Raw genomic sequence first — 13,139 nt, 5'->3', positions numbered from 1 at the left:
GGAGGTGTTATTTCACCCTCACCAGGACTGCAGGGGAAGAGGGAACCCACGTGTCTTTGGAGGCCGCAGGGTGGCCAAAGGACATCTCCAGGCTGCTGCTGGGAACAGGGATGCTTTGGCAACTCTCCCACAGCTGACGTTTTTCCTCCCGGAAGCGCCTCATCCCATAGGGAAATGAGAAGTTTTCTTTCTCTTTTTCGTTTTTTAAGTATCTCTCTGTGTCACCCAGGCTGAACTGCAGTGCATGATCTCAGCTCACAGCAGCCTCAATCTCCTGGGCTCAAGCAATCCTCCCACCTCAGCCTCCCAAGGAGCTGGGACCACAGGCACTTGCCACCATGCCCAGCTCATTTTTAATTAAATTTTTTTTTAGGTGGAAACAAGAGTCTCACTTTGTTGTCCACGCTGGTCTCTAACTCCTGGGGTCAGGTGATCCTCCCACCTCAGCCTCCCAAAGTGTTGGGATTGTAGGTGTGAGCCACTGGGCCTGGCCTCGTTTGTTGCTGAGTTTTTCTTCATTGAGGAGTAATTCCCCTGTCTCTAAAGGCTCAGCGCATTGCATGGTACATTCTCCCTTTTCATCTATAAAATGTGTAGAAGGAACAGAGACTGGTGTGGGGAAAATTTGGGATCAGAGGCAGGAGGGTCTGCTTTCCCCCAAGTGGGGCCCCCGGTACATTTCTTTGGAGGAGGGGAGGGCTCTGTCTGAGGCTCTCTCACGGCTTTTACTGGATACATTTGGGGGTCTACCAGGGTTTTATTAGAGACTGTCCCAGGTCTCAGAGCAGACCAGGATGTCCCAGAGTAGGTCCAGACCACAATAATAGACTTTAAAATGCTGGCAAGTCTTAGGAGCAAGTGAGATGATGTAAAAAGAAAATGGCAGGCTGGGTACAGTGGCTCACACGTATATTCCCAGTGTGTTCAGAATCGGTTTCTTCCGGTGGGTTCTTGGTCTTGCTGACTTCAAGCATGAAGCCACGGACCCTCGCGGTGAGTGTTACAGTTCTTAAAGATGGTGCGTCTGGAGTTTGTTCCTTCAGATGTTCGGATGTGTCCAGAGTTTCTTCCTTCCCGTGGGTTTGTGGTCTTGCTGACTTCAGGAGTGAAGCTGCAGACCTTTGCAGTGAGTGTTACAGATTGTAAAGGTAGTGTGGACCCAAAGAGTGAGCAGCAGCAAGATTTATTGTGAAGAGCGAAAGAACAAAGCTTCCACAGCGTGGAAGGGGACCCCAGCGGGTTGCCACTGCTGTCTCAGGTGGCCAGCTTTTATTCCTTTATTTGGCCCTGCCCACATCCTGCTGATCGGTCCATTTTACAGAGTGCTGATTGGTGCATTTACAATCCTTCAGCTAGACACGAAGTGCTGATTGGTGCGTTTACAATCCTTTAGCTAGACACGGAGTGCTGATTGGTGCGTTTACAATCCTTTAGCTAGACAGAAAAGTTCTCCAAGTCCCCACTCCACCCAGGAAGTCCAGCTGGCTTCGCCTCTCACCAGCACTTTGGGAGGCCGAGGTGGGTGGATTACTTGAGGCCAGGAGTTCGAGACCAGCCTGACCAACATGGTGAAACCCCGTCTCTACTAAAAATACAAAAAAATGAGCTGGGCATGGTGGTGGGTGCCTGTAGTCCCGGCTATTCGGGAGGCTGAGGCAGGAGAATCGCTTGAGCCGGGGAGACAGAGGTTGCAGTGAGCTGAGATTGTACCACTGTACTCCAGCCTGGGAGACAGAGCAAGACTCTGTCTCAACAAAAAAAAGAGAAAATGTCCCTTTAGAAGTTCATTTTATAGTCCTCACCACTTCACTGCAGGTACCGTAAATCATCCAACTAGACCAGGGGTGTCCAATCTTTTGGCTTCCCTGGGCCACACTGGAAAAAGAATTGTCTTGAGCCACACGTAAAATACACTCACACTAACAATAGCTGATGAGCTGAAAAAACAAAAAATTGCCCAAAAAACCTCACAATGTTTTAAGAAAGTTTGTGAATTTGTGTTGGACTGCATTCAAAGCCGTCCCGGGCCAAGGGTTGGACAAGCTTGAACTAGACAAAGGCTTGTGAATCAGACAACAATGGAACAATAGTCACTGCTCATCCCGTCCTTTATTTCAGGTGAACAGGAAGGGATTCTACTCATTATAGGGAAGCATGATGTGGACTTCTGTGAGAAAGCAGGAGGGGTGCTGTGGTGAGGCAGTGAGGGGGTTGTGACTGCTCTGAAAACCAACCATTCACCCGGGCCCCTGGCTGGGGTGAGGGGAGTTTCTGGGGAGGTGTCGGGAGGCTTCCAATCTTGGTGGAAGGCAAAGGCGGACCTGGCATGTCACAGGGTGAGAGGCGGCAGGAGAGAGAGGAGGAGGTACCAGTCTCTTTTAAACAGCTGGCTCTTGCATGAACTACCAGAGCGAGAACTCACTCATTATCCTGGAGAGAGCGCCAAGCCGTTCATAAGGAAGCCACACCTATGACCCAACACCGTCCACTAGGCCCCTCCAACACGGGAGGTCACATTCCCACGTGAGATGTGGAGAAACACACATCCAAACTGTATCACTCGAAAGCAGCAGGCATTTTTCTCTGCAGTGGAGACTTCATCTTGGTTTTGGAAATGTCCCTGACTTGGACTTTTTTTTTTTTTGAGCCGGAGTCTCGCTCTGTCACCCAGGCTGGAGTGCAGTGGCACGGTCTCGGCTCACTGCAACCTCTGCCTCCCGAGTTCAAGCGATTCTCCTGCCTCAGCCTCCCAAGTAGCTGGGATTACAGGCACCTGCCACCACGTCCAGCTAAGTTTTGTATTTTAGTAGAGACGGGGCTTCACCATGTTGGTCAGGCTGGTCCTCAAACTTTTGACCTCGTGATCCGCCCGCCTCAGCCTCCCAAAGTGCTGGGATTACAGGCGTGAGCCACCATGCCCGGCCCTGACATGGACTTTTAATAAAGCAGATGTAAAAAACAAAGTCCTCATCTCCCCATTGGGCACAATGGGTGTCTCGCATGTGCTTGTGAGGGTGGTGAGTTGGCCTCAGCCGTGGGGAGATAGAATGCAGATACCGGGGGCACAGCTTATAAGTATTTTCCACACTATTTTGACTGTGATCTACAGGAAGAAGTATATTCCACATCACAATGCCATATGTGGACAATGTGGACACTCACACTTGAAACAAATCACGTAACACCCACACTTCCTTAAATACACTACTATTTTCTATTTCTCTTCTTCTTTTGAAATGGAGTATCTCTCCGTCACCCAGGCTGGAGTGCAGTGGCATGATCTTGGCTCACTGCAACTTCCACCTCCTGAATTCAAACGATTCTCCTGTCTCAGCCTCCTGAGTAGCTGGGACTACAGGCATGTGCCACCACACCCAGCTAATTTTTGTATTTTTAGTATAGATGGGGTTTCACCATGTTGGCCAGGCTGGTCTCAAACTTTTGACCTCTTGATCCACCTGCCTTGGCCTCCCAAAGTGCTGGGATTACAGGTGTGAGCCACTGCATCCGGCAATATTTTCTGTTTCTGTTTCTGATCATTGCTCACTACAGTGCTGAACTCCTGGGCTCAAGAGATCCTCCTACCTCAGCCTCCTGAGCAGCTAGGAATGCAGGTGTGCACCACCACACCTGGTCAATTGTTTTTTAAGAAGCAGGGTCTCTATCATCCAAGCTGGAGTGCAGTGTTGCAATAATGGCTCGCTATAGCCTCAACCCACCTGGGCTCAAGTGATCCTCCCGCCTCAGGCTCCCAAGCAGCTGGGACCACAGGCGTGCACTACCACATCCAGCTAATTTTTTAATTTTTTGTATAGAAGGGGTCTCCCTATGTTGCCCAGGCTGGTCTTGAACTCCTGGGCTCAAGCAGTCCTCCTGCCTTGGCCTCCCAAGGTGCTAGGATTAAAGGCATGAGCCACTGTGCCTGACCTGGCTAATTATATGTGTGTGTGTGTGTATAGGTGTGTGTGTATATGTGTGTGTGTATGTGTGTGTGTATGTATATGTATATATATGTGTGTGTGTATTTATATGTGTGTGTATATATATGTATATGTATATATGTGTGTGTATATATGTATGTGTATATATGTATATGTATATATGTGCGTGTATATATGTATACGTATATATGTGCGTGTATATATGTATGTATATATGTGTGTGTATATATGTGTGTGTATATATGTATATGTATATATGTGTGTATATATGTGTGTGTATATGTGTGTATATATGTATATGTGTATATATGTGTGTGTATATATGTGTGTGTATATATGTGTGTATATATATGTATATGTATATATATGTGTTTGTATATATATGTGTGTATATATGTATATGTATATGTGTGTGTATATGTGTGTGTATATATACACATACGTATATGTAGAGACAAGGTTTTGCTATGTTGCCCAGGCTGGTCTTGAACTCCTGGGCTCAAGCGGTTCTCCTGCTTAAGCCTCCCAAAGTGCTGGGATTACAGGCATGAGTGCCTGTGCCCAATCTATTCTTTTTTTATGCTGGTCGTCACCCAGTAATTTGATGTCATGCCTCACCAGTGGGTCTGGATCTAGTCTATGAAGCTGTGCAGTAAGGGACCCCGTAAGGATGGGCCTGGTCCCGTCCCCGAGAGCCCTGTCCCCTCTAGATGCCCCCATGTGGTCCCTAAAGCTTCAGGACAGAATTTGCAGCCTGGTCTTGGCTGTGCCGTGGGGAGTTCAGGAGGGGCTGCCTGTACTGGAGGGGAAGTCAGAGCAGAGCCCTTCTCTAAAGCCACAGTGGCAGTTAAGACAGGACATGGAGAGCAAGTGCCAGGCAGTTCAGCCTCTCCAGCAGCACACAAAGGTTTGATGAATCGAGAACAGCAGAGTGCCTTGGACTGGGGCTAGTGGTAGGCTCTGCTCTGGGACCTCACTTACTCACCCCTTCCCTAATCCCCCCTGAGAAATGAAGGTCCTGGTCTCTAGAGACCCCTCCAAAGAACAAACAGGCCCTGGAACAAAACCTGGAACTCCCTTGGGGAGTGGAGAGACTCAATGTGGCACCATCTATGTGATGCTCATGTTGTCCCGTGCTGGGGTTGATGGGGGAGCTCTTCTCCAGGGCAGATGCAATTCAGGCAACTCCTGCGAGACTCTGAAAGTCCACCTTCCCTCTATACCTTACCCTGGAGCAGCACTGTCAGGGTGACAGGCATCTTCTTAGGCATGATGTCATTCGGTGGCAGCCACTTTGGTGAGCGTTGGAGCGCTGTATTAGCAGGGGGCTGAGGAGGGGACTGGCAGGAGAGTCAAGATGACTACAGCCCCTAAAATTCTCAGTCATGACTGGGGTAGGGTGGAATCCAAATGCCCTCCCTGTTTAAAAAAAAAAAAAATCAGGGCCAGGTTTGTCCACTCATTCAATAAGATGTCTCGAACTATTATGTGGCAGGCACAGGGACATACAGAGAGGTCCAAAGGCAGGGTCCCTGCTCTCTGGGAGCTTCTGGTCTTAGGGGGACATACAGTCACTAAGTCAACGAGATCCTATTGGATAGTGACAGGTGCTCTAAGGGACTAAGATGAGGTCATGGGATAGAAAGTGGCTGGACTGGGGCTGGGGGCTACTTTGGGTGGGTGATAATAAGAACAGGCCTTTTTGAAGAAATGGCAGTTGAGTTAAAATGGATGAAAAGATGCAATGATCCACACTTCCCCAAATGACAGTTTGAGAGCAAAATACAGGTTCCCAGCCCCATCTCAGATTTCATGAATGAAAATTTTAGGGGCAGGGCCTAGGAATTTGCCTTCTTCCAAATGATTCCCATGCACACCGAAACTGGAGACCTTCCTTGGGGCTTTTACTTTAGAATCACACTGGTGAATTGCAGGGTTCCTTCCAATTCCCGGAGTCTGTGGCTTAGGGAAGGGAGCCTCTTTGGGTGTGAAAGCCAGGGGCAGAGAGAGGAGCAGGACTGCTTGTGGTCAGATTGCAGGATGCAGAAAATAAGCGTGCACAGCTTCTCACCACACAGAGCTCATCCAGGGTCCTGCATCTATGGCTATCAGGAGTTCTTCTAAACCTGCCACCCCAGGAGGCCCTCCCTCATCCCACTCCCACTCCTGTTGAATTCCACATACTGGGAGGGCTGCAGTCACAGCTGCGTGGATCAGCTCTGTTTCTTGCGCGTTGGGAACCATTCCAAGCAGTTGGTACATGCGCACTCTCCAGGCATATTTTTAAGATGCCAGGGTGGGCTGCCTGTGTCACCCCGCCCCCACCCCATACGCCCTCCACCCCCACCCTCATGCTGCCGGCACTCGGGACCTGCCTGACCACAGACTCCGCCGGAGTGTGGGCTTTTAAACCTGCAGCAGCTGCCTCAGTAGAAGGCGCATTAGTCCCAGCAGACACAGGTAGCCTCGGGTGGGACAAGTCTTGTCTCTTCCAGCCTGTAGGGGCGGGGGTGGGGCACGGCTCCCCCTGCCCCGCACAGAGCAAGAAAGTATCTCCCCGGCAGGAGACCGGGCGCCAGGTGAATCAAGAAACCTGTTGTGTCCCCTTCCGTCCTCTCCTGGCCTCAGTTTCCCATCTATTCAATAGGGAGAACCCTTTGGGATTTCCTTGGGAAGAGAGAAAGGGGGATTTTGTTTTAAAAGGAGCCCTTCCCGGCCGTGCGCGGTGGCTCTGGCCCGTAATCCCAGCACTTTGGGAGGCCGAGGCGGGTGGAACACCTGAGGTCAGGAGTTCGAGACCAGCCTGGCCAACACGGTGAAACCCCGTCTCTACTAAAAATACAAAAATGATCACGCCTGTAGTCCCAGCTACTCGCGAGGCTGAGGCAGGAGAATCGCTTGAACCCGGGAGGCGGAGGTAGCAGTGAGCTGAGATCGCACCACTGTACTCCAGCCTCTGCGACATAGCGAGGCTCCGTCTCAAAAATAAATAAATAAATAAATAAATAAATAAATAAATAAATTTAAAATGAAATAAAGAGGAGCCCTTCCCCCTTTCACTTCCTCTCCTCCGCGATCGCTGCTTTCAGCTGGGCAAGAGCGCAGCGCTCTCCTGCGCATCCCGGGCTGCGCTCCCAGGCCGGTGGCTGGGGAGGAGGTGGCAGGTGTGTCACTGTGTCGGGGGCGGGAGGGAGGAGGAGGAGGAGGAAGAGGAAGAGGAGGAAGAAGAGGAGGAGGTGGAGGAGGAGGTGGCAAGGTCGCGGTCCGAGGCTCCGGTGCTCGCCGCCGCCCAGCCCCCAGCCGAGGCTTTCTCCCCCGCGCCAATAAAAGGCCGGCCCGACCCGTCCCCCGCGCTCCTCAGCTCTGCGGGACACCCCGGGCTGCAGCTGGGCGGGCGCAGACGGGCCGAGACGGGCGCCGGGCGCGCAGGGACCGAGGGACCGAGGGCTCCCCATGAGGGCACGTGGGCCGGGCGGTCTGCAGGCCCGGCTGAGAGCGCGCCATGGGGCAGGCGGGCTGCAAGGGGCTCTGCCTGTCGCTGTTCGACTACAAGACCGAGAAGTATGTCATCGCCAAGAACAAGAAGGTGGGCCTGCTGTACCGGTTGCTGCAGGCCTCCATCCTGGCGTACCTGGTCGTGTGAGTTCTCCGCGGACTTTCGGGAAGGCGGGGGAGGGGCAGGGCGGGTGCCAGCAGCAGCGTCCTTCTCCAGGGTCCTGGAATTCCCGGGCGTGCACATGGTTTGCCCAGTAGCTGGGGGTCTGTGAGCCTGCTTGGGGTGGGGGTCCTCTTTGGGTCCTTGGGTGTAGGAGTAGGGTGTAGACGGGAGGCTCTCCACTCCCCCACTGGTGCCAGAGGTGATGAGAGGTGGGCAGGGGCCTTCTGGGTTCCTTGATTTATCAGGCTTTCCATGCAGCTGCTTCTCCCAGAGTCGGGTCCCCACGTGTTAGGGCCATGGGAAGGGGGCAGGGATGCCAGGGGGCTGGGTGGCAGCTGTCGCCCCAGGAGCCTCCCCAGGCCTTGGCCTGGCAGCTGACCCAGGCGCCGGCAGGTTATTTATAATCATAGGGTGTCACTGCCTACTCAGGGCTGGAGCAACTCATCAGCCCGGCATGTTCCTCAGCTCCCTTCCGGTCAAGCTGCCCCACCCGCGCCAGCCTCACTGGTGTCCAGCTGGGGGTCCTGTCCAGAGGCCTCTATCTCTGGACCCAGCTCGGCCGTCCCCTTCTCCCATCCTCATGCCACCTGACAGGAGCTGGCACCACAGAGCCAAAGGGGCAACTTGTGGAGGCTGCTCTGCCAGGTGCCTTCAGAGCCCTGCCCCCCGTGGGGGTGGGCAGTGAGCAGGTGGAGGGGGGCAGCAGCGCGCCACAATGGGGATGCACCTCGTCCCATTCATTCAGTAAGTGCTGTGTGGAGTCCCTCCTGCTTCCTCCTGGGAGGGCAGCCCTGACGCCTGGCTCTCCCCTGGAGGTCCAGCAGTCACATTCCCTGAGCTGCATTCCCAGGCCCCTGGCCGCCTCCCACCTGAGCGGCCTCGTAGGCGCTGGGCTGTTCCTCAGCCAGGCCTGCCTGTCCCCTTCCACTGCCTTAGCATCCACTCAGCCCGCAGATCTGGGCTCTCGGGTAACTCCCTCTCCCTTCCTCCTGTTCCCGCAGTGTAATTATTAGGCTTATTTGGGAGATCATTTGCCTAAAGTCGCCGTCAGTCCGGGAATGCCCTGAGGGTAGGGCCCAGCAGCACTTAACTGCTTAGGGAATAGATATGAAATGAACGCGTGAATGAATAAATGGAGTTGCTTTGGCTTAAACAACAGAAACTTAATTCTCGCAGTCCTGGGTGTGGAAATCTGAGATGAGGGTGGTAGCACAGTCTGGGGTCTCAGAGGGGCTCTGGGGTCTCAGGGGGGCTCCTTGGCTTGCAGATGGCCACCCTCTCACTGTGTCCTCGTGGCAGGGAAAGCAGGAATTATTTAACTACGTACAAATATGAAAATTAGGAAATTGGCGGCCGGGCGCTGTGGCTCACGCCTGTAATCCCAGCCCTTTGGGAAGCTGAGGCGTGTGGATCACCTGAGGTCAGGAGTTTGAGACCAGCCTGGCCAACGTGGAGAAACCTGTCTCTACTAGAAATACAAAAAAATTAGTTGGGCGTGGGAGTGGCGCCTGTAATCCCAGCTACTCCAGAGGCTGACGCAGGAGAGTCTGTCTCTATCGATTTGCCTATTCTGGATATTTTGTATAAATGAAATTGTATAGTATGTGGCCTTTTTTTTTTTTCTTGCTTCTTTCATTTAGTGTGATGTTTTCAAGGCTCACCCATGTTGTGGCATCTATCAGCTCTCCATTTCTCTTTGTGGCTGAATACTATCCCGCTGTGTGGGGCTGCCACATTGTGGTCATGCGTTCATTAGTTAATGGACATTTGGGTGGTTTTCACACCACTGGGTGTGGTGGCTTATCCCTGTAACCCCAACCCTTTGAGAGACTGTGGTGGGTGGATCACTTGAGGTCAGGAGTTCAAGACTAGCCTGACCAACGTGGTAAAACCCCATGTCTACTAAAAATTCAAAAATTAGCTGGATGTGGTAGCAAGCGCCTGTAATCTCAGCTACTTACGCCAGTGCACTACAGCCTGGGTGGCAGAGCGAGATGCTGTCTCAAAAAAAAAAAAAAAAAAAAAGCATGCTTCTAAGAACATTCATGTACAAGTTTTTTGTGTGGACGTGTTTTCAATTTTTAAATTATTATTATTATTATTATTATTATTATTATTATTATTTTGAGATGGAATTTTGCTCTTGTTGCCCAGACTGGAGTGCAATGGCGTGATCTCGGCTCACTGTAACCTCCGCCTCCCGGGTTCAACAGATTCTCTTGCCTCAGCTTCCGGATTAACTGGGATTACAGGCATGTGCCACATTACAGCCATGCCTGGCTAAGTTTTGTATTTTTTTAGTAGACACGGAATTTCACCATGTTGGTCAGGCTGGTCTCAAACTCCTGACCTCAGGGGATCCACCCGCCTAAGCCTCCCAAAGTGCTGGGATGACAGGCATGAGCCACCGCACCCGGCCTGTGTTCTCAATCTCTTGGGAATTTTCTGGCTCATGTGGTAACTCGATCCTTAACCTTTTGAGGAACTGCTAAACTGTTTTCTACGATAGCTACCTCATTTTACATCCCTATCAGTGATATATGGGGGTTCTAATTTCTTCACAACTTTATCAACACCTGTTATCTGTAGGGTTTTTAAAAAATGACAGCCATCCTAGTGGAAGTGAAGTAGTATTTTATCGTGGTTTTGATCTGCATTTCCCTAATGACCAATGGTGTTCAGCATCTTTTCGTATGCTTAATTGGGCATTTGTGTATCTTTTTTTTTTTTTTTTGAGAAATGTCTATTCAAATCCTTTGCTCATTTTTCAATTGGATTGTTTGCCTTTTTATTGTGAAATTATAAGAGTTTTTAAATATCTTCTGGATACTAAACCCTTACCAGATACATTATTTCAGATGTGTTCTCTCATATTCTGTGGGTTGTCTTTTCACTTTCTTGAGTGTGTTTTTGATGCATGAAAGTTTTAAATTTTTATGAAATCCAACTTACCTTTTTCTTTTATTGCGTGTGTTTTTGGTGTCAAAAAGTATGGGATTTGTACTCTTATTTCATTATTTTGTTGTTTTTGAGGCTGGGTCTCACTCTGTCACCCGGGCTGGAGTGCAGTGGCACAATCACGGCTCACTGCAGCCTTGACCTCCCAGGCTCAAGGGATCCTCCCGCCTCAGCCTCCCGAGTAGCTGGGACAACAGGCTGGTACCACCATGCCTAGATTACTTTTTTATTTTTCATAGAGATGGGGTCTCACTATGTTGCCCAGGCTGGTCTCAAACTCCTGGGCTCAAGCGATCCTCCTTCCTTGGTCTCCCAAAGTGCTGGGAGTACAGATGCGAGCCACCGTGCCTGGCCTGTACTCTTATTTTGTAGAGTGCCCCTCAGTCTGGGTTTGTTTGAGGTCTCATCGTGATTGGTTTCAGGTTAGGCACCATTTCATCTAACCATCATCACAACCCCAGTGGGAGGCACTGTCACCCCATGTTATGTTGGAAACTGGCTTGCCTGGGGTCACCAAACCGGTATGTGGTTGAGCTGGTTTCAGCCCAGGCTTGTGCACTTGGGGCCTCTGAGTGAACTGTGGTCTTTGCCTCTTTAGAGCCCCCATCTCTGGGGTTGCTTGTCGCCTCTGCTGCTTGCAGGACTGGGTTTTAGTCAGCAGTGGGAGGTGGCCCCTGCCTAGGAGCTGGTGGGACAGGTGGAGCTCTGAGCCAGCCCCACCTCAAGTAAGAGTTGCTGTGATTCGTACCCGACCCCAGGCCTGGGAGAGCTCCCTGAAGGCAGCAGTGTGGCTGATGCTTACAAACCGGCCCCCTTCCCACAGATGGGTGTTCCTAGTAAAGAAGGGTTACCAAGACATCGACACCTCCCTGCAGAGTGCTGTCATCACCAAAGTCAAGGGCGTGGCCTTCACCAACACCTCGGATCTCGGGGAGCGGATCTGGGATGTCGCCGACTACGTCATTCCGGCCCAGGTCTGAGTCCCCACCTAGCACTGTGGCGAGGGCTGGCAGGGCCTGCCTGGTTCGGGTGGGTCACGCACCGCAAGCTTCTTGGATACCCAGGGACCCCCAGGGACCCCCACCCATCATCTCCCTTGGCCCAAGACAGCTGCCGGGGCTTGCAGAGAGCGACCCTGTCCAGATCCTACCTCCCAAGCCAAACCCCTCTTTGACTGCGCCGCGGGCGACTGCTCTATTTTCTCTGAGTCTGTTGAGAACAAATGGGATCCAGAGGACTTTCAGTCCTTGTGAGTCAGGTGGGCTGGCACAGAGAACCCCCCTTCTAAGTCACTGCCTCTGGGAATGGCTCTCCAGCCTGTTCACAGTTGGCCAGGGCCAGGGCAGCCTGACCCCGCCCCCACTTCTTCCGGATCCTGGGGCAGTGGGGGTTTGTGAGTCTGGAGGAGATATATCAATAGGCATCTACTCGGGGACTGTGGGCTCCATGAACAGGTGGGCAGAGTCCACTGATTTTGTGGCCCCATTATCCCCAATACCCAGGCAGAGGGTATTACTCTTCCAAGTAATGCTGGGAAGGTGGGGGTGGACCTTAAGAGGGCAGGAGGAGGTTCCTTAGTGCCTCTCTGGTTCCTTAGGGAGAGAACGTCTTTTTTGTGGTCACCAACCTGATTGTGACCCCCAACCAGCGGCAGAACGTCTGTGCTGAGGTTTGACGTGGCGAGGGGCCCTGGCGTGGGGGTGGGAGAGCCACCGGCCGTGGTTGGGGTCTACTGTCTTCTGAAGCAAGGGTGTCCGTCCACTCCGAGGGTCTCGGGAGGTTGAGTGCGCCCGTGTGTGGCCCCTGAATTGTATGGGGAGGAAGCAGGTTCTCAAAGTGTGTGTGGCCCAGGTCAGAGAAGAACCCCTATTCTAACTCCCAGAGTGGGACTCGGATCTGAGCTGGGGGGATCCCCCCCACATCCAGGTGCTCCTTCTCTCCTGGCAGAATGAAGGCATTCCTGACGGCATGTGCTCCAAGGACAGTGACTGCCACCCTGGGGAGGCGGTTGCAGCTGGAAATGGTGAGGGCCTGGAGCGGCCAGGGACTGAAGGAGGACTTGGAGTGGGAGGCTCCTGGCATTGATCCTGTCCCACCCCTGCAGGAGTGAAGACTGGCCGCTGCCTGCTGAAAGAGAACTCGGCCAGAGGCACCTGTGAGATCTTTGCCTGGTGCCCGGTGGAGACAAGCTCCAGGCCGGTGTGAGTGGCTGCAGCCTCAGGACCCTGAGGGGTTTCCCGGCCCGGGGCACTGGGTCCCAGCCTGAGGGTGTGCACTCTGGGAGCCTCATGCTGAGGGAGAAGTCAGGCTGTCCCAACAAGGCCCGACGACCTCCCCAGCATGAGCAAATTAACTGTTCTTGGCAGAGGCTCCAGGGCACCCAAGGAACAGGCCTCACACTGGCCCAGGCCTGGGGAAGGGGCACAGGGGTGGGGCCTCCTGGACAGGCCGTTCTGGGTTGGTTTTCAGGGAGCCAGTCCTGAAGGAGGCCGAAGACTTCACCATTTTCATAAAGAACCACATCCGTTTCCCCAAATTCAACTTCTCCAAGTATGTGGGCTTGGCTACTGGGGGCCGGGGTG

The 13,139-nt window shown here is 52.5% G+C and overlaps 1 protein-coding gene across 13 annotated transcripts in view; it reads left to right on the top strand.

The window, feature by feature from the left end:
- P2RX5 (purinergic receptor P2X 5) overlaps nt 1–13,139 on the top strand; it is a 30,647-nt gene that overhangs the window by 1,303 nt on the left and 16,205 nt on the right. For 7 of the 13 annotated variants that reach the window (XR_012425134.1, XM_074018228.1, XM_074018230.1 and 4 more), the window contains 5 exons: nt 11,381–11,531; nt 12,155–12,226; nt 12,505–12,580; nt 12,662–12,758; nt 13,027–13,107. Coding sequence is in view for 12 of the 13 variants with exons in the window: in XM_074018228.1 (XP_073874329.1) it covers nt 11,381–11,531; nt 12,155–12,226; nt 12,505–12,580; nt 12,662–12,758; nt 13,027–13,107 (477 nt within the window). In the remaining variant the exon portion in view is untranslated. Of the gene's footprint in view, nt 1–7,293; nt 7,581–8,050; nt 8,344–11,380; nt 11,532–12,154; nt 12,227–12,504; nt 12,581–12,661; nt 12,759–13,026; nt 13,108–13,139 lie in introns of those variants that run through there. The other 6 variants (XM_074018234.1, XM_074018235.1, XM_015437458.4 and 3 more) reach the window with 4 other exon arrangements.

Source organism: Macaca fascicularis, chromosome 16 (genome assembly GCF_037993035.2).
Source record: "Macaca fascicularis isolate 582-1 chromosome 16, T2T-MFA8v1.1".
Lineage (NCBI taxonomy): Eukaryota > Metazoa > Chordata > Mammalia > Primates > Cercopithecidae > Macaca > Macaca fascicularis.
This window is presented reverse-complemented; position numbering and strand designations above follow the sequence as displayed.